Below are 24,475 nucleotides of genomic sequence, written 5' to 3'. Positions count from 1 at the left end.
ACAGGATCGATTGATTCAGTGTTAATTTAACAGAAGTGAGTCTTGCTTTTTGAAGCAGTAAATTTTTCAACACTGAATTTTGAAAGCACTGGGGGTTTTTTTACATTGCATTTTTATACACTACATTTTTATGCAGTGATTTTTTACACTGAATTTTTCAGCACTAAATTTGTATACTTTTTACACTGAATACTTTAAAACACTGAATTTTTAAACAGGTTTTTTATACACTGATTTTTTTACACTGAATTTTTGGACACTGATTTTTTTACACTGAATTTTTCAGCATTGAATTTTTATACACTGAATTTTTTTACACTAAATTTTTATATACTGAATTTGTATACACTGATTTTTTTATGCTGAATTTTTCAGCACTGAATTGTTTTTACCCTGAATTTTGATGCACATAATTTTAAAGCACAGAATTGTTTTCAATGAAATTGTCATCACAATTTGATGTAAAAATAATTCATTTACATAAATTCAGTGTCAAAAAAGCTTTCATAATAGAGACACAAAATAAACTCTATAAGGGTGTGGCCAAATTAAATCAACCCCAGATGTGTGCACAATTTCTAGGCACATTATTTTCCTCAGTGTAAAACAAAATACATTTTACTGACTCGGATAAGTCTTCAGATGGATTCAGCACTCTTGGAATCGATAAGATATTGGCAAGTGATCATAGATGGAAGACTTTTGTGACTCTATCATTGACGAATGTTGTTTTTCCATGCAGTTGCATAATATTTGTACACGCTAATATATGTCAAATAATAGCGCACTTATATGTTCTCCTTAAAAAAAAGCCAATATCTCACATTTTACGTTCCTAAATATTTAGCTTTGAGCTTTAATAACATTTAGGTTGCCCCACACAGCAGTGATTATCAAACAGTGGTACACGGGCTCTATTTAGTGGTACGCAAATAATCACTTTATTAAATATTCAAACACAGTGTTACTGTGCAAATTGTGTGTAATGTTACAATGGTCAAAAATATTAAATAAAACCTCTGCCTTGTTTTTAATGAACCTGTAGGCTTACTACGCTACGTTATTATAATGTTGGTCATTATGGTGACATCTGGAGAGCAAGATGTTTTCTGAGATGGTACTTGGTGAAGCAAGTTTGAGAACCACTGTAGCTGTTGAATAATATCGAAAGTGTTTGTCCAAGTTACCCTGCAATGTCATTTTGAAAATAGGAGCAGTTTAATTGTGATGCTTGTAAATTTGGCTCCAGCAGCATTATTATTGTTATAAATGTTATTTCTGGTCTTTTGGTCACAGTGTTCAACCTGGGTGTGTACCGCAGGGAGGCCGTCAGAGCCTACAAGTCCTACGACTTCTTCCGCCACGACAACGAGGAGGCCATGAAGATCAGGAAGTAAGTTTTTAGGCTGGAAGGCGGGGTGCACCCGCTGCTCTGCTGTCATGAAATCACGTCAGACCGACTTTTCCCCGTGCGGAATTGTGACCCAAATATTAAACCCGCTGCAGCTGTCACTCCACATGGCCGCCCTCCTGGCTCGCATATAAATAAACGTTGAAATATTTTCCTTATCGCAGTGCAGGTTACTGCATCATACTTGGCTGAGCAGATATGAGAGGCGCTGATACAAAGTAGCATGTACAATAGAAGGTTAGTGAGTATTGTTCCGTAGAGTTTTTCATGTGAGAGCAGAAACTCCCTGTGAGCAACATCAGACGTGCACACTTGTGTCAAACCTGACATAACAATTTAAATGTCTTAATATTATAATCAAATGACAGCAGTCATTTTCATGAGAATATTTTCTAATATAAGTGATTTGGCCCACTTACAATGAAATAACAAAAAAATTCTTGTTTTTTATGAACGATGTACTGGTATTGTTTGTCCTGCTTTGGAATTAAGTTCCTCTTAAAACGTTCACATCTTGCACAATGATATGTAAGCATGGGATACACGGTACATTCCTGTAACTTTCTGTTTGTAAAATATATATTTTTATGAGCTTTTCTGTAACCTAGTAACAGCATTACATGGTTATTTTTAAGATTCTTCATAAATGACCGTAAGATAAGCACAGCATTTGATTGAGGACTCCTAGTATAACAACTTCCACTTTGTGGAGTGTCCAGGAATTCCCAGAATTACAGGTTTTCCAAAGCCCTTTAAAATTAGTTATTTATACACAGAAATATTTTGTAAATTATTCACAAACCTTAATTTTGTCTGTAACACGGCAGTTAAACGGCTGATCAAACAAAACAAAAGTCATCATCATGGACCCACTAACTGTGGAAGCTAGCTCTCCAATCAGCTAAACAGACTCAATAACTCCACGGTGACGTTTTGGTGAATTTACTGAGGAATTTGTGAAACTGAAACAATACAAAAAGAATGCCATTGTAAGTTAATAATACTAACACAGACACTCGTAAACGTGTTAGCATGTTAGCTAAAGCTAACGACACTAGCTTGATTACATTACAATAGCACGTATGTATGAAAACACTCCCACAGACATCACACATGGGACGGTTTAGTAAGCAAGAATTGTTTTAGTTATTTTGGAAAACTTACATACGAGTGAATCGCTATGGACGACTAGAAGACTGAACGGCAATACACTTTGTGTATTGATTGATTGAAACTTTTATTAGTAGATTGCACAGTACAGTACATATTCCATACTATTGACCACTAAATGGTAACACCTGAATAAGTTGTTAGGCCTATTTTAGGGGGGCTCAAGCCCCCTTAAAATGTTCTTAAGCCCCCCTAAATAATTTGGTGTTTAAAAAAAAATAAAAACATTTTTTTTTTTTTTTTTTTAACAAATACATGCCGACATATTCATTATAAAGTGGCCCGAATATGAGTTTAAATAAATAATCATATAACCTGTCATTATTCACTCAGTTTCCCCTCACTTCATAGCGTCGGCATCCAATCCATTCCACTTGTTCATATAGAAAATGCCCACATCACTCAAAATCCAGTCCGCATTTTCTCTGTGACCTTACTTGCGGTCCTGCAGGTGTACGAAGCACATTAGCACACAGCACTGCAGAACAAGAACCTTGTGTCTGCAATTGTAAATAATTTAGTTTTTAAGTTTTGTGTTTCTTGTAGAATCTATATAAAGTAATATACATTAGCCTATTGTTAAAATAATGAAAAAAACATAATTAAATATATTTGTTTTATTGTATTGTTACATTAATAGCTGTTGTATTATTATAGGATGGCTTGTTAAACATTTCATAGGATTTTCAGAGGGTGGAAAAACCAAAACATTTAATATAAAATGTAAAATGAATAAATACATAAAAAGAAAAAGAAAAAAAATGGTTAAAGCCATCGTCCGGGGAGCATTTCATTTTGTCGTGTGCATTTTTTTTACCGTCCCCCGGGACGGTAATCTCAAGCCCTGGAAGTTACATTTTATTGTTTGCATTATTTGTTTCAGCATTGCACTTTGAAGATGGTCCCTCAGCTCTTTGACAGCTTTGGCTCTTTTTCAGATCAGCAGATGGACTCTAAGTCTTTCTTATTTACAGCATATATAAAAGTTTCTCATTTCTATTCAGACTTCCATATATATTTAATTTCCTTAACGGCTTGCCATAATATATATATATATATAAATATATTATATACAAGTCAAATGATCCCAATCCAGATATTACTTTAATTCAAGTAATTAAGTAATATTTCCAGGGCTTGAATTTACAACCATTTTAGTCACATATGTGCCCAAAATGTAATCTGTGCAACTTCAAAATATTTGGGAACAAACAATTATTGTATTGTGAGCTAAAGTGGTGGCATTAGCCTCTATGTTGTGAATGAATAACATAGAGGCTAATGCCATGACTTTCATTGTGTTTCAGTGTATCTTGAAGGATCATGCAAGTAATTGTTTCTTGTTGATGCTGTAAACAAAATGTCACTGTCCAAACCCATGTTTGTTGTTGTACTAAACACAGATTGAAAATAAACCGACTGAAATAATAATAATAACAATGAATAATTTCTAAGTCTTTGTTAGCCGTTTGTGAAGATTTGTGCTCGTGCGCTACGTTCGCTCGCATCCTGTGCATCTCCTGGGGGCTAAGCCCCCCTGTCCTTAAAACCTAGTGACGCCCCTGGTCCACGTTAATCAATTCATGGGAAAAGTGTATTACATCCAAGTACGGCTGCGGCCCATATGTTAATCAATTCATGTAGTGTCAGAGTTGTCCCACATTTTGTGTGGCAATAAACGCATCAGTGCCATGAGTGTTGGTGCAGGTGAGAGAGAGCGGCTGCTGTTGATACGACAGATGACAAGAGTTGGTTTAAGCCCGGTTTGTATGTACCAGTTTTGCAAGATGGAAGTTTTTTGCAAATTTTTGGTGTGGTTACGGCCGACAATAAATAGTTTGGCTCAATAAAGTGATCAATAAAATGTTATAAATAAATGATAAATGGGTTATACTTGTATAGCGCTTTTCTACCTTCAAGGTACTCAAAGCACTTTGAGAGTATTTCCACATTCATCCATTCACACACACATTCACACACTGATGGCGGGAGCTGCCATGCAAGGCGCTAACCAGCAGCCATCAGGAGCAAGGGTGAAGTGTCTTGCCCAAGGACACAACGGACGTGACTAGGATGGTAGAAGGTGGGGATTGAACCCCAGTAACCAGCAACACTCCGATTGCTGGCACGGCCAATCTACCAACTTCGCCACGCCGTCCACTGAAAATGTATATCCTCCTTAAAGACGTTACAATAATTGAACTGTGTTGACAAAAATTGTCGTCACCCATCACTCACAGTTGCATTGCAAAATCATCAGAACAAATTATGTGTTAATTGTGTCAATGTCCATACATTCACACATACACCATTCTACACCAAAACAAATATATTTATTAATATTATTCCGCCACAAAAGTACACAGCACACAGTTTTCATCTGATTGGAACCGTTCAAGTATCAAAAAGTTTGACTCGACCGCTCGATTCCCCCCCAAAAAATGTTTAAAAAATATCCTAGATTACTCAGAATTTTCGGGTTTTCCAGGACATTTTTCCCATTGAAAATGAATGGGCCATTTTTCGAAGTGGCACAATTCCCACATTTCTCAACTGATTCGAACTGTTCTGCCATCCACACACTCCACTCACCTTGGACAATCAAACCACAATTTTCCAAGTAAAAAAAATTCCAGGAATTCCCAGAATTCCCGGTTTTCAAAGCCCTATTTTCACCTCTTCCTGTAAAGTTTTAACAGTCCACATTTTTCGACTAATTCCACCCATTACACCTTCAAAACATTCCTCTGAGTTGGGTCAACAAATGTTCCCTTTTTTTTTGTACAAATTCCCAGTTTTCCAGGAATTGCGAAATACCAATTCAAACTGTAACTACGTCAACATTTGTCAACCGATTCCAACACCAACCCATTCATATCCATCCATCCATCCATTTTCTACCGCTTGTCCCTTTTGGGGTCGCGGGGGGTGCTGGAGCCTATCTCAGCTGCATTCGGGCGGAAGGCGGGGTACACCCTGGACAAGTCGCCACCTCATCGCAGGTCCAACACAGATAGACAGACAACATTCTCTCTCACATTCACACACTAGGGCCATATCATCTCGGACAATTGTGCTGGTATCAATATTTATTAAAAAAATAAAAATAAAAATGAATAGTTTTTTCCTACATTTCCAGGAAATTCCCATTCAAATGAATTGACATAATCAAAGTTCTACAATGCCAAAAATTATCAACATTTAGTGCCACTTTTTACCCGATTCGGACCTTTCAACCATCCACACAAAAATATACTAAATACAAAAAGTATCATTGCATTGACTGTGCATGTGGAACAAACAAAAATGGCACAAAATGATTGCAGTGAAATAAAGTGAACAAGAAACTTTTGTCTTCCGAGATATCAAAGGCAAAATATGTTTTCCCTTACCCCAAATTCACGGTTTTCTCACAATTTCCAGGAATTTCCCCTCATGAATGGGCAATATACAAACTTCTCTATATCCCACATTTCTCATCCGATTCGAACCGTTCCAACATCCACACACTCCACTCACCCTGGACATTCAAGCATTTCAGCTCAGCTCACACATATTGACGGTTCGGCACATAGGGCATCCACACGCAATTCCAACCAAAATTGCAAATTATAAGTTTTGTTTAGAGATTTGATTTTATGCGCGGCATAGATTTGCTGTGCGCAGAGGACGTGTGAGCAGTGCACAGTTGCACAGGCGCAACCCTTAGAGGGAGCGTTGTTAGTAAGTAGCAAGTTATGGCTAATTTTAGTCATTAAAACTGTGCCCTGGTCTGTGTCTTGCAGGCAGTGTGCTCTGGTGGCCCTGCAGGATGTCAAGGTGTACCTTACAGACGAGGGAGGTCAGATTGCTGTGAGTCCTCCGTTCCAACCCAACCTAAATCAGAACCAAAGTTAAGTGCCAACATCTTACGACTTTCATCGCCATATTTCTTGTCGTCAGGTTTTCGACGCAACCAACACAACAAGAGAGCGCCGAGACCTCATTCAAGCGTTTGTGGAGGAGAATGCATTTAAGGTGTGTGTTTTTTTAAGTGGGTATACGGTCATATGGTAACACTGTTCTTTTTATACAATCACACTTGTGACACAGATGGCCTTTTCTCCCCAACAGGTGTTCTTTGTGGAATCAGTGTGTGACGACCCTGAGGTCATCGCTGCTAATATCATGGTAGGATCTTTTTTAAGCGTGTTAAGCCAATAATATTCACACTCTGCAGCAGTGTTACGTAAAACCTACCATGTGTGTTCAATATCAATATAACGGTGGTACGCAGCTTCCATGTAGTGTTACGCCAAAGAATAACCTAATTAAGTACCGTAATTCCTGGACTATAGAGCGCACTGCTATATACTGTAAGCCACAACTCCTTAATTTTTGAAGACATTTTTTTTTTTCCGTATATGAGCCGCGCTGGACTATAATGCACAGATATATAGGTTGTGAAATTAGTTATGTACACAGAAATATTTAGTAAATGTTTATTTACATACTTTAGTCGTGTAAATGTTTATTTACATACTTTAGTCGTGTCTGTAACACGGCAGGAAAACGGACGATCAAACAAAACAGAAGTCATTGTCATGGACCCACTAGCTGCGGAAGCTAGTGGGTCTCAATAAGAGACTCAATAACTCCACGGTGACGTTTTGGTGAATTTACTGAGGAATTTGTGAAACTGAAACAATACCATTGTAAGTTAATAATACTAACACAGACACTCGTAAACGCATTAGCATGTTAACGACGCTAGCTTGATTACATTACGATAGCACGTACAAATATGTATGAAAACACTCCTACAGACATCACACATGGCACGGTTTAGTAGGCAAGAATTGTTTTAGTTTTATTGGAAAATTTGCGAGTAGAAATGCTATGGATGAGTAGAAGTCTGAACGGCACTTCTACTTCTGGTTCAAGGCACTAAACAGAAGGAAATGCTGCAGACGTTTGCCCAGCAGCACCTGCAGTGTGCAAACTCGCCCAAAAGACGGCGCCCTTGCACAAACGATAGCAAACATTTTCAGTGTCTCTGCTTGTGTTCTATAAAAACAATTTTTTTAATACAAAACATTATGGCTGTTAGCGAAGAAAAATCCATAATTTAGCAGCAGGGTTCAAAACTTACAAAAAAAAGTAGCGGCTATAGTCCGGAAATTACAGCATTCAAACACATTGTGACTGTTCAAACTAGATGAAAAAAAAAAAACATAAATATACTAGGTAAATAAAACCTCGGACCTGTTTTTAATTAATATTTCGACCTACTACGCTACTGTATTTAAAAACAAAACAAAAAAAACCCATAAAGTTTTAGAACTAATGTCAGACCGAAATCCTAGCTCAATGATTCTTACTGACGTGACAGAAAAGGAAATAATTAAAATTGTGAATAAATGTAAATCCAAGACTTCAACTGATTGTAAGAGAATTGATATGGAAATTATAAAATAGGTTATTAAGGAGATCTTAAAACCATTAATGTATATCAGTAACTCATTGTTTCAGACAAAATTAAAACAGTAGAAGTTGTACCGATTTATAAGACTGGAGACAAACACTAGTTTACAAACTTTAGCCCTGTTTCCTTTCTTTCACAATTCTCTAAAATCATTTAAAAATTCATGAACAACAGATTGGACACATTCATAAACAAATGTAGAACACTCGCGGAGGACCAATGCGGATACAGAGCTAACATTTCAACATCGATGGCTTTAATTTAAAAACAGAGGAAATTACCAATGCAATAGATGGTAAACAATGTGCAGTGGCAGTGTTTATGGATCTAACTAAAGCATTTGACAAAATTAATCACAATATTTTAATTAACAAATTATAACCTCCCGATATTGGAGGTCTCAAGGTTGGCAAGTATGATCAAATATCTTGTCTTTGTAGTGCATTCAATTGAAAATGGGTTGAAAAGGATTTGCAAATCATTGTATTCCGTTTATATTTACATCTAACACAATTTCCCAACTCATATGGAAACGGGGTTTGTACAATGTAACCATAGAGAAAAATCAAACTTAAATCTTGTATGCACGTACAACACTTGAAACCTTTAGCATATCAGTATGTGGAATTTAATTATGGAATGGCTTAAGCAAATAAATTCATGTACTTATAAGATCCACTTTAAAAAAACTCTTCAAAATGTTTACGAGGAAGAAAATTCCTAATAAACATTTTCAACTCTTTTGAAAATGTTATCATCTTATTCATCTCATTAAGTGAATTTGTTCATGGCAACATTGTTGATTATTTATTGACTGTAAGTACTATGTATTTGTTTGTGTTATAGATTGTGTACAGGAAGTGAACAAACAAATGTGTTAGAAATCACCATGAAATGGAAAAGGGGTAGGATTAAATCAACTCTGCTTCTTCCTACTCTTTTTCGGACATGTAGTGAGACCCTGCGAATACGCGACACACCATATTGTACCGTAACTGTAGGCATGTTTAAAATGAACGAGTACTGTAACCAAAACCTTCTCTTCCAAACAGGAAGTCAAGGTATCCAGTCCGGACTACCCCGAGAGGCACCGTGAAAGGGTCATGGATGACTTCCTGAAGCGGATCGAGTGCTACAAGGTGACTTACCAGCCGCTGGATCCTGACGATTACGACAAGTAAGAAAAATATTGCAAGTATTCCTTACCTCTCTTGACAGGGCCCTAAATCTTTGAAATAATGTCATATTTAAAGTCTTGAAGCATATTTTATTTCAATATTATTTTTAAATCAAAACTTATTTACTACATTTACTGTATATGATTTCAATATATTTATTACGGTAGTTTTACATTTTGCCTTATTATGTTGACCTTTTTTTACGGCTCAAAAAGTATTTTTACACTTATTATTATTGTAAATACAATATTTTATTTGTATTGTTTAATTAAAAAAATTGCTTTTATACTTTGTATTCTTACTTAAGTATTTTTTATGACATATATGTGTGTATATAATTGTTCTTATTACTTAAATACCACATTATTTAAAGACTTGAAAACATACATTATTTCAGTCTAAAGATTTTTTTACTCAAAATAAAAATGTTTCTATTAGTTATTATTGTTATTATTATATTATTACATTTTCTGTATGTACCGGTAATTCCATTATATTTAATATTGATACATTTGTCTTTATTATTTTTACCTTTCTTTACTGATCGGAAAAATATTTTGAAATTATTATTATTATTGCAAAAACAATATTATATTTATATTGTGTAACTTAAAAAAACAAAAAAAAACATAATTGTTGTGTAATACATTTTCTTTTTACTTAAGTATTTTTTCATTTTTATTGTAAATACAATATTTTATTCATATTGTTTAATTTAAAAAAATGTGTACATTAATTCTTTGTATTCTGACTTTAGTATTTTTTATAACATATATATGTGTGTATATTTGTTCTTAATACTTAAATACCTCATTATTTAAAGACTTGAAAACATACCTTATTTCAATCTAACAGTTTTTTTGTTTACTCAAAATGTATTTTTTTTCTATTATTATTATTCCTATTATTATATTACATTTCCCGTATATAATTCCATTATGTTTTATGATCATACATTTTTCTTTATTATTTTTACCTTTCTTTACTGATCGAAAAATTATTTTATATTATTATTATTGTTATTATTATAATTATTTAAATTGTGTAACTTTCAAATGGAAAATGATTGTTGTGTAATACATTTACTTTTCACGTAAGTATTTTTCACTATTATTGTAAATACAATATTATGTGTATTGTTTAATTTTAAAAGAAAAAAAATATTGTGTAATACATTTTCTGTTTACTTAGGTATTTTATCATTACATATATACATAATTTTTATAAATGCAAATACTGTATTTCAATGTAGGAAAAATATGAATGTAATAAAGTTTTAATTGTTTTAATCATCCATCCATCCATTTTCTACCGCTTGTCCTTTTCAGGGTCGCGGTGGGGTGCTGGAGCCTATCCCAGCTGCATTCGGGCGGAAGGCATATTTAAATGTTTTCATTATTTTTATTCATAGCATTTCTTTATTCTAAATAGCGTCCTTCTCTGATTGGCTAAGATATATCACATGGTTCAACTACCGGTACCTCTTTACAGAACATGGTTTCTTGGCCTATAATCAAAAAAGCCTAGTTTTTGTTTGCTGAAATGACAACTGCACTTCAGCTTAAACTCACTAGAGGGTGACAATGAGCCGCCTCCACTGCAGGGACCTGTCCTTCATCAAGGTGATAAACGTGGGCCGGCGCTTCTTGGTAAACCGGGTGCAGGACTACATCCAGAGTAAGATCGTCTACTACCTCATGAACATCCATGTGCACTCGCACTCCATTTACCTGTGTCGTCATGGCGAGAGCAACCACAACGTCGACGGTCGCATCGGGGGAGACGCAGAACTTTCTCCCCGTGGGAAACAGGTGAGATTCCCAGGAAAAGTTGCCATTTTCATGGCGTGGAACTCTCTTTCTCTCGCACGCCACAGTTCGCCCATGCCCTTCGTGACTTCATTGAGGAGCACGAGCTGTCGGACCTGAAGGTATGGACGAGTCAGCTGAGACGCACCATTCAAACGGCGGAGGAGCTGGCGGTGCCCTACGAGCAGTGGAAGATTCTCAACGAGATTGACGCGGTCAGTCATAGCGATTGTTTGGATCGGTTATTTTGTGTCTTTGTTGCAAAAGCTGTTTTTTTGACACTGAATTTTTTTGTAACTGAATTTTGTGAACTGTTTTTTGTTTTACATCAAATTGTTAAAAATTCCGTGTTGAAAAATGTGCTCCTTCAAAAAGCGAGACTCACTTCCGGTAAATTAAGACTGAAGCAATCGATCCTGTCTCAGAACCAGCCAATGAGGTGTCAAGTTTGAAGTTACGTGACACTGGTCTTGCAAAGCAGTGTAAAAAACAGTTAACTGGGCTACCTGGGCTTAATACTACATAATTAACATTTCAATGTGGCCCCACTGGATATTTTGTAACTATAGAAATGATTCTAATGGTTAGGGGGCACTACATTTTTTTATACTGATTTTATTTATACTGAATTTTTATACGTTGATTTTTTTTACACTGAATTTTTATACACTGAATTTCTTATGCACTGATTTTTTTTATACAGTTGTTTTTTTACGCTGAATTTTAAAACACAGAATTTTTTTAATCTGAATATTTTTACACTGAATTTATTTATCCTGAATTTTAAAACACTGAATTTTTTTAGTCTGAAGTTTTTACACTGAATTTATTTATTCTGAATTTTTTACACTGAATTTTAAAACACTTATAATTTTTTACACTGAATTTTTTATATTGAATTCTTTTTACACTGAATTTTTATACACTGAATTTTAAAACACATTTTTTTACATTGAATTTAAAATACTGAATATTAATTTATATTATCAATATTTTTTTCCACTGAATTTATTTGTTCTGAATTTTCAAACACTGATTTTTTTAGGCACAGATTTTTTATACACCAATTTTTTACACGGAATTTATTTATACTGAATTTTTTACGCTGAATTTTAAAAAACAGATTTTTTTATGTACTGTTTTTTACACTGAATTTAAAACAATGATTTTTTTTGGTCTAAAGTTCTTTACAATGAATTTATTTATACTGAATTTTAAAACACAGATTTTTTCATGCACTGATTTTTTGTAACGCTGAGGTTTAAACACAAAAAAAATGTTCTCAACGTTTTTACACTGAATTTATTTATACAGAATTTTTATACACTGAATTTTAAAACACTGATTTTTTTATGCACTGTTTTTTTACACTGAATTTAGAACACAGAATTTAAAGAAAAAAAAAATTTTTATACAGAATTTTAAAACACTTATTTTTTAATGCACTGAATATTTTTATACACGATTTTTTTACACTGAATTTTAAAACAGATTTTTTTTAGTCTGAATGTTTTTACACTGAATTTTTATACACGATTTTTTTTACACAGATTTTTTATGCACTGAATTGTTATATATTGAATTGTTTTCACACTGCATTTTAAAACACTTAATTTTTTTCACAATGAAATTTTCTACACTGAGTTTTTTATGCACTGAAATGTTATACACTTTATTTTAAAACACTGATTTTTTTTTTTATGAAATTGTCAACATAATTTGATGTAAAAAAAAAAATCAGTTCACATAGAGATGTCCGAAAATATCGGACTGCGATATTATCATACTTGCTCAACAGCCATACAGGTGACCGTACAAACAACTTTAACACTGTTACAAATATGCGCTACACTGCGAACCCACACCAAACAAGAATGACAAACACATTTCGGGAGAACATCCGCACCGTAACACAACATAAACACAACAGAACAAATACCCAGAACCCCTTGCAGCACTAACTCTTCCGGGACGCTACAATATACACCCCCGCTACCCCCTAGCCCCCCCCCCCCACCTCAACCCCCCCCCCCCCCTCCCCCAACCCCGCCCACCTCAACCTCCTCATGCTCTCTCAGAGAGAGTATGTCTCAAATTCCAAGCTGCTGTTTTGAGGCATGTTAAAAAAAAAATGCACTTTGTGACTTCAATAATAAATATGGCAGTGCCATGTTGGCATTTTTTTTCCATAACTTGAGTTGATTTATTTTGGAAAACCTTGTTACATTGTTTAATGCATCCAGCGGGGTATCACAACAAAATTAGGCATGTGTTAATTCCACGACTGTATATATCGGTATCGGTTGATATTGGAATCTGTAATTAAGAGTTGGACAATATCGGAATATCTGATATCGGCAAAAAAGCCATTATCGGACATCTCTAGTTCACAATATTCAAACCAAAAATAGAGTTACATAAATTCAGTGTAAAAAAAAAAAGCTTTTGTAATAAATACACAAATTAACCTCTATAGACGTGTTAGCTGGCGCATTTGTGGTGAATTTGTATTTTCCTCTGCAGGGTGTGTGCGAGGAGATGACCTACGAGATGATCCAGAGGGCGTTCCCAGAGGAGTTTGCTCTGAGGGACCAGGACAAGTATCACTATCGCTACCCAGGGGGGGAGGTAATTGCACCTCCTTATTAACAGTTGTGTGGCACTCAATCATGTTGGAATGTTATTAAAACACTGTTAACTGAGATGCAATCATGGCCACAGTTTTGACGCTGGAACTGATTAATTTGCTTCATATTATTTACAAATGGAAAAATTGTCGACTGGCTGCAATTGCACTTTGGACTCTTGTTTTGGTGACGGGACATTTGTTGCTGGAGATGTCCCGATCATGGGCTGGTATTTTACAAATGACATGTCCATATTAGTATTGGTATTATTTTTATCATCATCACACACATGCAGGAGGTGCATGAATTCCAGGCGGGTGCGTGTCGAACCACAACACCGACTGCAATTTAAAAGAAAGCTGCAACAAACGGGTCGTCTATCCACAGTGTGAAGACGCTTCTAAGATACCAATCCTCACCAATATGACGGAAAATAAACTAAGTTTATTACATTATCACTGGAGGATTAGAGGAAAGGGAATGGCTAAACATGCTAGACATATACACCAAGCAGGACGACTTAGAAAGCTAACCGCTTAAGTTTCAATGTAAAGAAGAGGTGACTATACTATAGATACCTAGTATAGTATTTGTACTTTGTACACCGTAAAGTCCGGACTATAAGCCAGTCCTTTTTTCTACGCTTTGGACCCTTTGGCTTATAAAACGGTGCTGCTAATTTATAGATGTTTCTTCGCTGACAGCTATAATGGTTTGTATTCAACAAATAATTTTCAACAGACATTGAAAAGTTGTGTTATCGTTTGTGCTATAGCGCCATATTTTGGACGAGCTTGTTCACTGTAGGTGCTGCGTGGTGAACATCTACAGTATTTACTTCTTTCTCACTTTAAACCGGAAGTACAAGCGCCGTTCTGTCTTCTAGTTGTCCATTGCGTTACTACTCATATGGATTCTTTATTCATCACTCCAAGCAACGTTCGTAAGTTTTACAATATAACTAAAACAATTCTTACTTAGTAAACTGTACCATGTGTGATGTCTGTAGGAGTGGTTTCATATCATTTGTATATGCTATAGTAATGAAATAAAACTAAAGTCGTTAGCATTAGCAAATATGCTAACACGTTTACGAGTGTCGGTGTTAATATTATTAACTTACAATGGCATTCTGTTTGTATTGTTTTAGTTTCACAAATTCCTCAGTAAATTCATCAAAACGTCACCGTGGAGTTATTGAGTCTGTTTAGCTGATTGGAGAGCTAGCTTCCGCTGGTCCATGACGATGACTTCTGTTTTGTTTGATCAGCCGTTTTACTGCCCTGTTACAAACACCTTGTTTTTTTGTTTGTTTGTTTTTTTATTGTTATTATAATGGCTGTCAGTGAAGAAGAATCCATAAATTAGCCGCTACGTCTTGTAAGCTGCAGAGTGCAAAGTGCTGGAAAAAAGTAGCGGCTTATAGTCCGGAATTTACGGTAGATCAATATTTAAATGTTTCTTGTTCTTATTACAAAATATTTTGGGGGGTGCTTTTGTTCAGAGAGTATGTCTCTGGATAAAGGAAGGCTTTGAGGGAAAAAACTATTTATTGAAATGGGAGCCAATAGTAGTTTTTGCTTTGTTTATGTATTGTTCTTTTTAATATAATTTCTTAGTTTTTTCAAAAAAAATATGAAAATATTTTTTTGGATTATTACAATCCCAACACTGTTAGTCTTCAACCAGTTGTAGTTCTGGTATGCGGGCTCTGTCTAGTGGTACGGCACGACAAAGAATCACTTAATTAAATATTCAAACACAGTGTTACTGTTCATACTGTGTGTAATGTTACAGTGGCCAAAATAACAAATATACTTGTTAATTAAAACCTCTGCCTTGTTTATTAATCAAAACTTAGGCCTACTACGCTTCTGTATTCAAATGATGATCGTTATGGTGGTACTTGGAGTCAAGTGAGGGACAAGCGGTAGAAAATGGGTGAATGGATGTTCTAATCTAGTGAATTTATTAGTAGCCAGCAAGAAGGTATATTTTTGACATTACGAATTGTAAACAGAGGTCACGACACAGGAAGTATATTACCCGAGGGGGCGTGGCTACAGGATAGAGTTGCCAAATGGGAATAACGCATATTTTATAACTTGACATTTTAAAGTTAAAGTTCAATGGAATAAAGTTAGTAAGTGATCTAGTAAACATTGTGTGCTGGGGACATGTGTCAAAAAGAGGTTGGTAGTTGAGAATAAATCTAAAGGTCAAATATAGTGTGAAAATGCACCCAAATGCAGGAAATGTAGTCTTGATTTTCAACATTTTCTTACAGAAATGTTCCTTTTTTTTCCCCCTCAATATTCCTGTTTTGTTTTCCTCAAAGGGTGGTCACATCTCTGAAAATAATTATTTACGGGTATTTTTTTATTTTTTATGAAAAACTACCGTATTTTCCGGACTATAAGGTGCAGTTAAAATCCTTTTTTTCCCCTCAAAACTCGATAGTGCGCCTTATTACCCCGTGCGCCTAATGTAAGGAATAAGTTTGGTTGAGCTTACGACCTCGAAGCTGTTTTATTTGGTACATGGTGTAATGATAAGGGTGACCAATAGTGTAGGCTGCACTATGATGGCAATATGACTCAAGTAAACAACCCCAACATTTTATAAGTTCCATTGAAAATATAGAACATTACACAGGGCGCTTAAAAATCTATCAAAATGTTTAGTATGACTTTGGTAAGCTGTGAAGCCGCACCGCTTGATGTGCTTCAACATACAAGTATTTTTATACACAGTATGGTGTGTGTCTAAGGTAAGACATTATCTGGCGTTTTGTTTCACAATATTATGCAAAACCAACTTTTCTTACCTTCTGGTACCTGTTGATTTGTATTTGGGATCTGCATAAATCCTGAAAAATTGTGCGCGTCCGCCTTTGTAGTCTGTGCCGACACAATAAGCTTCTTCTTTTTCTCTATCTTCTTGTTATGGGACATTCATCCTTCGCTGTTGCCATTTGTAATATAAAGTAGTGTAAAGTTCAGTAAACTCGCCATGAAAGCGCTAAAACATACCGGTATAGTGAGTTTACATTATTCACCCAAGAAACTTTAGTTATTAGAGAGTTCCGGTCGGACGGTTTTTTACATTTCCGGTGTTGTTGTTTCCAGATGAGGAGTTGCTGCTCTGTTGTTGATTGAAGTAAAGTCTGAATGTCATTAAACCAGTTAGCTCTATCTATTGACACTTCTTCCGCTTCCGTCCTTGCACGCTACACGACTACAACAAAGATGATGGGGGAAGACCCTGTCGAAGGTGAGCCACGTAAATAAGACCGCCCACAAAACATCCGGAAGCGACTGTCAGAAAGAGGCTTGAAGATGATCTGTAAAACATAATCTATGCAACATTTTGACCAAAGAACCACCATTACATTAGACCACAAGGAATTGTTTTCAATTTAGAAAAAAAAATCTTAATAATATGACTCCTTTAATGCACCCTATAATCTGGTGCGCCTTATACAGTCGTGGTCAAAAGTTTACATTTACTTTTAAAGAACATAATTTCATTGCTGTCTTGAGTTTCCAATAATTTCTACAACTCTTATTTTTTTGTGATAGAGTGATTGGAGCACATACTTGTTTGTCACAAAAAACATTCATGAAGTTTGGTTCTTTTATGAATTTATTATGGGTCTCCTGAAAATGTGACCAAATATATTGGGTCAAAAGTATACATTCAGCAATGTTAATATTTGGTTACATGTCCCTTGGCAAGTTTGACTGCAATAAGGCGCTTTTGGTAGCCATCCACAAGCTTCTGACAAGCTTTTGGTTGAATTTTTGATCACTCCTCTTGACAAAAATGGTGCAGTTCAGCTAAATTTGTTGGTTTTCTGACATGGACTTATTTCTTTAGCATTGTCCACATGTTCTCAATGTGATTTAAGTCACGACTTTGGGAAGGCCATTCTAAAACATTAATTCTAGCCTGATTTAGCCATTCCTTTACCACTTTTGACGTGGGTTTGGGGTCATTGTCCTGTTGGAACACCCAACTGCGCCCAAGATCCAACCTCCGGGCTGATGATTTTAGGTTGTCCTGAAGAATTTGGAGGTAATCCTCCTTTTTCATTGTCCCATTTACTCTCTGTAAAGCACCAGTTCCATTGGCAGCAAAACTGGCCCAGAGCATAATACTACCACCACCATGTTTGACGGTAGAAATTGGTGTTCCTGGGATTAAAGGCCTCACCTTTTCTCCTCCAAACATATTGTTGGGTATTGTGGCCAAACAGCTGAATTTTTGTTTCATCTGACCACAGAACTTTCCTCCAGAACAGTAGTTCTTAACCTTTTTGGAGGTACCGAACCCCACCAGTTTCATATGTGCATTCACCGAACCCTTCTTTAGTGAAAAATAAAATGTTTAGTTTTTTTTCAAATTCAAGACAAAGTTATAGGTTTTTTGGTAACACTTTAGTATGGGGAACATGTTCTAAGTAACAAAGACTTAATTTAGAGTGTTTTGGACACTAGGGGAACATATTCTAAGTAACAAAGACTTAATTTAGAGTTATTTGGTTAGGGTTAGAGGGTTAGGGTTATAATAAGGCCATAAAAAGGCATTAATAAGTACTTAATAATGACTAGTTAAGAGCCAATATGTTACTAATTTGCATGTTAATAAGCAACTAATTAATGGTGAATATGTTCCCCATACTAAAGTGTTACCATGTTTTTTACTGGTGCACAAAATGAACCGTGCATGAACATCACCTTGTTCAAACAACAAGACCAACACAGTGCATAAACTCACAACAAATTACACACCTGCAAATCAGTCTGACTTCTGCTGTTGCCGTATTCGTAATATGCCGATAGGGAGAAGTTTTTATTTACACGATGAGTCGGGTGTTTCTTGACCTCCGCCGAACCCCTGAGCCCGACTCACCGAACCCCTAGGGTTCGATCGAACCCAGGTTAAGAACCACTGCTCCAGAAGGTCCTATCTTTGTCCATGTGATCAGCAGCAAAATTTAGACTAGCCTTAAGGTGTCGTTTCTGGAGCAAGGGCTTCCCATGGTATCCTCTCAGTCCATGGCGATGTAATACATGCTTGACTGTGGACACTGACACCTGTGTTCCAGCAGCTTCCAATTCATTGCAGACCTGCTTTTTGGTGGTTCTCGGTTGACTCTTGATCATCCTGACCAATTTTCTCTCAGCAGCAGGTGATAGCTTGCATTTTCTTCCTGATCGTGGCAGTGACAAAACCGTGCCATGCACTTTATACTTACAAACAATTGTCTGCACAGTTGCTCTTGGGACCTTAAGCTGCTTTGAAATGACTCCAAGTAACTTTCCTTATCAATTATTCGTTTTTTCAGATCTGTGCTGAGTTCCTTTGACTTTCCCATTGTCACGTTTGTAACAGAGTCTAATGACTGCATCACATGAGCCTGATTTGAATGGGCTCAGAGAAGTCAACAGGTGTCGTCAATCATAATCACTCACATGAAGAAGCCATGCCATGAAGCTTATTTGATTTGATTGTAACTTTTCTACATCACAAAAATTGATGATGTATGTTGCTTTATGTATACTTTTGACCCAGCAGATTTGGTCACATTTTTAGTAGACCCATAATAAATTCATAAAAGAACCAAACTTCATGATTGTTTTTGTGACAAATAAGTATGTGCTCCAATCACTCTTTCACAAAAAATAAGAGTTGTAGAAATTATTGGAAACTCAAGACAGCTATGACAATATGTTCTTTACAAATGTATGTAAACTTATGACCACGACTGTATATGAATAAAGATCAAAAATACACCCGCTCATCGACAGTGCGCTTTATAATTCGGTGCGCCCTATGGTCCGAAAATATGGTATGTAGAATTCAAAACCACAATGTACATCATCTTATATACAACATTATTAACACATTCTACATTTAATAAGATTAGCTTTATAAAAATGTTATTATTTGAGTTACTCGCTATAGAACATTTTCACTTCTGTAATCTCTTGTCAAAGTATCACATGGGGACTCGATGTCGGAGGCACACAATGTTGATCGGGACATACCTACTTCGAGCCATCCTAAAAAGCGGTTTGCTTCTGCAGTCGTATCAGGATCTGGTCCAGCGTCTGGAGCCAGCCATCATGGAGCTGGAGAGACAAGGCAATATCCTGGTGGTCTGCCACCAAGCGGTCATGCGCTGTCTTCTGGCCTACTTCCTGGATAAAAGCGCAGGTGTGTACACAATCACCAGTGATCTCCTGCGTGATAGTTGCCCTGCTCCTTCCCCCAACAGAAGATCTACCCTACATGAAGTGTCCGCTGCACACCGTCCTCAAACTCACCCCTGTGGCGTATGGTAGATGTCTTTCAAAATAAGAGACTCAATTGACAGCAGCTCTTTGTCCACTAAAATCAGTTCTCCCTTGTTTAGGCTGTAAAGTGGAAATGTTTTATCTCAACGTGGAGGCGGTCAACACGCATCGGGATCGACCCCTTGTAAGTTCTTGACCTTCGTTCATTTAAAGCCATTAATTGGATTGATAACCCTTTTTATTCTCATTTAGTTCATAAAAAGCAGGAACATTTTGTGTATATAGTTAAGTTAAAGTACCAATGATTGTCACACACACAATAGGGGTGGTGAAATTTGTCCTCTGCATTTGACCCATCCCCTTGTTCACCCCCTGGGAGGTGAGAGGAGCAGTGGGCAGCAGCAGTGCCGTGCCCGGGAATCATTTTTGGTGATTGTATACAGTATATATATATATATATATATATATATATATATATATATATATATATATATATCTATATATACACACACAGGACTGTCTCAGAAAATTAGAATATTGTGATAAAGTCCTTTATTTTCTGTAATGCAACTAAAAACATGAAAATGTCATACATTCTGGATTCATTACACATCAACTGAAATATTGCAAGCCTTTTTTTATTTTAATATTGATGATTATGGCATACAGCTTAAGAAAACTCAAAAATCCCATCTCAAAAAATTAGAATATTTCCTCAGACCAAGTAAAAAATAAAGATTTATAACGGCAAAACAAAATCAAACATTTGAAAATGTCAATTAATGCACTCAGTACTTAGTTGGGAATCCTTTGGCACGGATTACTGCACCAATGCGGCGTGGCATGGAGGCAATCAGCCTGTGGCATTGCTGAGGTGGTATGGATGTCCAGGATGCTTCAATGGCGGCCTTTAGCTCATTTGCATTATTGGGTCTGGTGTCTTTCAGCTTCTTATTCACAATACCCCACAAATTCTCTATGGGGTTCAGGTCAGGGGAGTTGGCAGTCCAATCGAGGACAGTAATACCATGGTCAGTACACCAGTTACTGGTGGTTTTGGCACTGCTGGATCATGCGGGAAAATGAAATCATCATCTCCATAGAGCTTTTCATGTATATATATATATATATATATATATATATATATATATATATATATATATATATACATACATATATATATATATATATATGTATATATATATGTGTATATGTGTATATATATATATATATATATATATGTATATATATGTATATATATATGTGTATATGTATATATATATATATATGTGTATATGTGTATATATGTATATATATATATATGTATATATATGTATATATATATGTGTATATGTATATATATATATATGTGTATATGTGTATATATGTATATATATATATATATATATATATATATATATATATATATATAGAGGAAGATTTCATCGGATTTAGCGATCGGGAGTGACAGATTGTTTGGTAAACGTATAGCATGTTCTATATGTTATAGTTAATTGAATGACTCTTGCCATGACGTGTTGCGAGAACGTGCCTGGTATGTACCAGGCACGTTCTCAGTTGGTTATTTGTGCGTCATATGGCGTGCACTTATGCAGCCTGTTGTTCACTATTCTTTATTTATTTTAAATTGTCTTTCAAATGTCTATTCTTGGTGTTGGATTTTATCAAATAAATTTCCCCTAAAAATGCGACTTATACTCCAGTGCGACGTATATATGTTTTTTTCCTTCTTTATTGTGCATTTCCGGCCGGAGCAACTTATAGTCCGGAAAATACGCTGTATAGATATGTGTGTATATATATACATACATATATGTATATGTATATGTATATATATATATATATATATTTTATACATATATATATATATATGTGTGTATATATATATATATATATATATATATATATATATATATATATATATATATATATATATATATATATATATATATATATATATATATATATATATATAAATGACAAAAGAAAGTACCCAAATAACCCTGATCAAAAGTTTACATACCACAGTGACTTTGATCTGATAACATGCACAAAAGTTGACACAAACAGGTTTGTGTCATATATAGTCCTTGTGTGGCTCCGAAATGGCAACACAGGCACGGCTTCTTAAAGACCTGCTCTTTACTTGGGTTTATGCCGTGAAAACTATAGGACAGGACATGAAATACAATGCTTTAGACATAGTTCAGTCACAGTAAAGTAAAAATAAAGTGCTAAACAAAATAGCTACCTCGTGGCCGCCTGCCACTTCGGTTCTTGGGCAGCAAATATTTCAGTCTTGTGCATACTAAATGAGCGTAATATAATTAAACCAATGTACTTTACAAATATACAGAATAATTTGACACAATATGACAAAATACCTTGTGTAGCTAGATAAATGTTCTTGCTGCTGCGGATGGCTCGCTCAAAGTCTTTTGCCTGTCTGGGCGAATGCAGGTCTCGCAACCTATAACACTAAACCAAAACCTCGCGAGAATAGCGGTGTAACAAAGGAAATAAATTGCCCTTTTATAGTAAACAAAATGTGTCTTATTTACAAAAAATGTAACATGAATTCACAACCATAATAATTTTCAACAAAAAATATTAACCCTTAAAACAAAAATATTAAGTGTAAGTTTCACAACACTTACACCTTGGATGTCTTTGGATGTCACAATCCTCACCTATGACATGTTTGTTTGTAATTAATGTGTGTGTATAAAAGGTCAATGAATTTCTGGGCTTCTGACAGACCATTGCATCTTTCATCCAGTGCTGCACAGATGTTTCTGGATTCTGAGTCATGGGGAAGGCAAAAGAATTGTCAAAGGATCTGCGAGAAAAGGTAATTGATCTGCATAAAACAGGAAAGGGGTATAAAAAGATATCCAAGGAATTGAGAATGCCAATCAACAGTGTTCAAATGCTAATTAAGAAGTGGAAAATGAGGGTTTCAGGTAGACCAGCAAAGATTTCAGCCACAATTACCAGGAAAATTGTTCGAGATGCAAAGAAAAATCCACAAATAACCTCAGCTGAAATACAGGACTCTCTGAAAAATTGCAGTGTGGCTGTTTCAAGATGCACAATAAGGAGGCACTTGAAGAAAAATACGCTGCATAGTTGAGTGGCCAAAAAGTTCAATTTTGGTCTCATCGCTCCAAATTACTTTGTTCCAGAAGTTTTGAGGCTTGTCTCTGTGCTGTTTGGCGTAATGTAAGCAGGATACTTTGTGACATTTGCGCAGAAATGTCTTTCTTCTGGCGACTCGACCATGCAGCCCATTATTCTTCAAGTGCCTCCTTACTGTGCATCTTGAAACAGCCACACCACAATTTTTCAGAGTCCTGTATTTCAGCTGAAGTTATTTGTGGATTTTTCTTTGCATCTCGAACAATTTTCCTGGCAGTTGTGGCTGAAATCTTTGCTGGTTTACCTGAATCCCTCATTTTCCACTTCTTAGTCAGCCTTTGAACACTGCTGCTTGGCATTCTCAATTCTTTGGATATCTTTTTATACCCCTTTCCTGTTTTATGCAATTCAATTACCTTTTCTCGCAGATCCTTTGACAATTCTTTTGCCTTCCCCATGACTCAGAATCCAGAAAGATCTGTGCAGCACTGGATGAAAGATGCAATGGTCTGTCAGAAGCCCAGAAACTCACTGACCTTTTATACACACACATTCATTACAAACAAACATGTCACAGGTGAGGATTGGAACCTTGATTAGCCATTCAAACCTGTTTGTGTCAACCTTTGTGCATGTTATCAGATCAAAGTCACTGGGGTATGTAAACTTTTGATCAGGGTCACTTGGGTACTTTCTTTTGTCATTTTGATTTAAAAAGAGTAAACACAGTTGTTTGCCAATAAATACCTTCACACAACCATTAAGCATGACTGGAAGAAAGGTTTTTGTGTTATCATTCATATTCTCTGAAGAATGGTATGTAAACTTATGAGCACAACTGTATGTACATGTATATATGTACATGTATATATGTATATGTATATATATGTGTATATGTATATACAGTGGGGCAAAAAAGTATTTAGTCAGCCACCCATTGATTGTCAATGGGTGGCTGACTAAATACTTTTTTGCCCCACTGTATATGTGTATATGTATATGTATATATATGCATATATATGTATATGTATTGTTACTTTACATGCAGTCGGCTTTTGGCCCCAGACACATTTCTTTAGTCCAATGCGGCCCTCAAGTCAAAAGGTTTGGACACCCCTGATATATAACAACTATCTGCAGTAAGACATGGCATTAAATGGATGTTAAGTGGCATTAAAACGCTTTAAATTAGCTATAAACTCTGATATCAAAGATTGTAATGTTTAATGCAATCATAATATAACAAGCAAAAAAAGAAAACCTGACTAGTTGAGACTGAAACCCCGGCGCCCTCTGCTGGCAGCTACTTGGTAGTGCACTTGTTTTCAAGTTGAAGCTAGCAACACATTTACTCTA

General features: G+C 35.7%; 1 protein-coding gene across 3 annotated transcripts in view; it reads left to right on the top strand.

The window, feature by feature from the left end:
• LOC133643547 (6-phosphofructo-2-kinase/fructose-2,6-bisphosphatase 2-like) overlaps window positions 1-24,475 on the top strand; it is a 40,647-nt gene that overhangs the window by 9,969 nt on the left and 6,203 nt on the right. For all 3 annotated transcript variants that reach the window (XM_062038184.1, XM_062038182.1, XM_062038183.1), the window contains exons 4-14: window positions 1,297-1,393; window positions 6,367-6,433; window positions 6,524-6,598; window positions 6,695-6,751; window positions 9,098-9,222; window positions 10,827-11,034; window positions 11,100-11,246; window positions 13,555-13,659; window positions 19,751-19,880; window positions 19,942-20,004; window positions 20,080-20,144. In XM_062038184.1, coding sequence (XP_061894168.1) covers window positions 1,297-1,393; window positions 6,367-6,433; window positions 6,524-6,598; window positions 6,695-6,751; window positions 9,098-9,222; window positions 10,827-11,034; window positions 11,100-11,246; window positions 13,555-13,659; window positions 19,751-19,880; window positions 19,942-20,004; window positions 20,080-20,144 — 1,139 coding nt within the window. The remainder of the gene's footprint in view (window positions 1-1,296; window positions 1,394-6,366; window positions 6,434-6,523; window positions 6,599-6,694; window positions 6,752-9,097; window positions 9,223-10,826; window positions 11,035-11,099; window positions 11,247-13,554; window positions 13,660-19,750; window positions 19,881-19,941; window positions 20,005-20,079; window positions 20,145-24,475) is intronic.

The sequence above is a fragment of the Entelurus aequoreus genome, linkage group LG26 (assembly GCF_033978785.1).
Source record: "Entelurus aequoreus isolate RoL-2023_Sb linkage group LG26, RoL_Eaeq_v1.1, whole genome shotgun sequence".
NCBI lineage: Eukaryota > Metazoa > Chordata > Actinopteri > Syngnathiformes > Syngnathidae > Entelurus > Entelurus aequoreus.
This window is presented reverse-complemented; position numbering and strand designations above follow the sequence as displayed.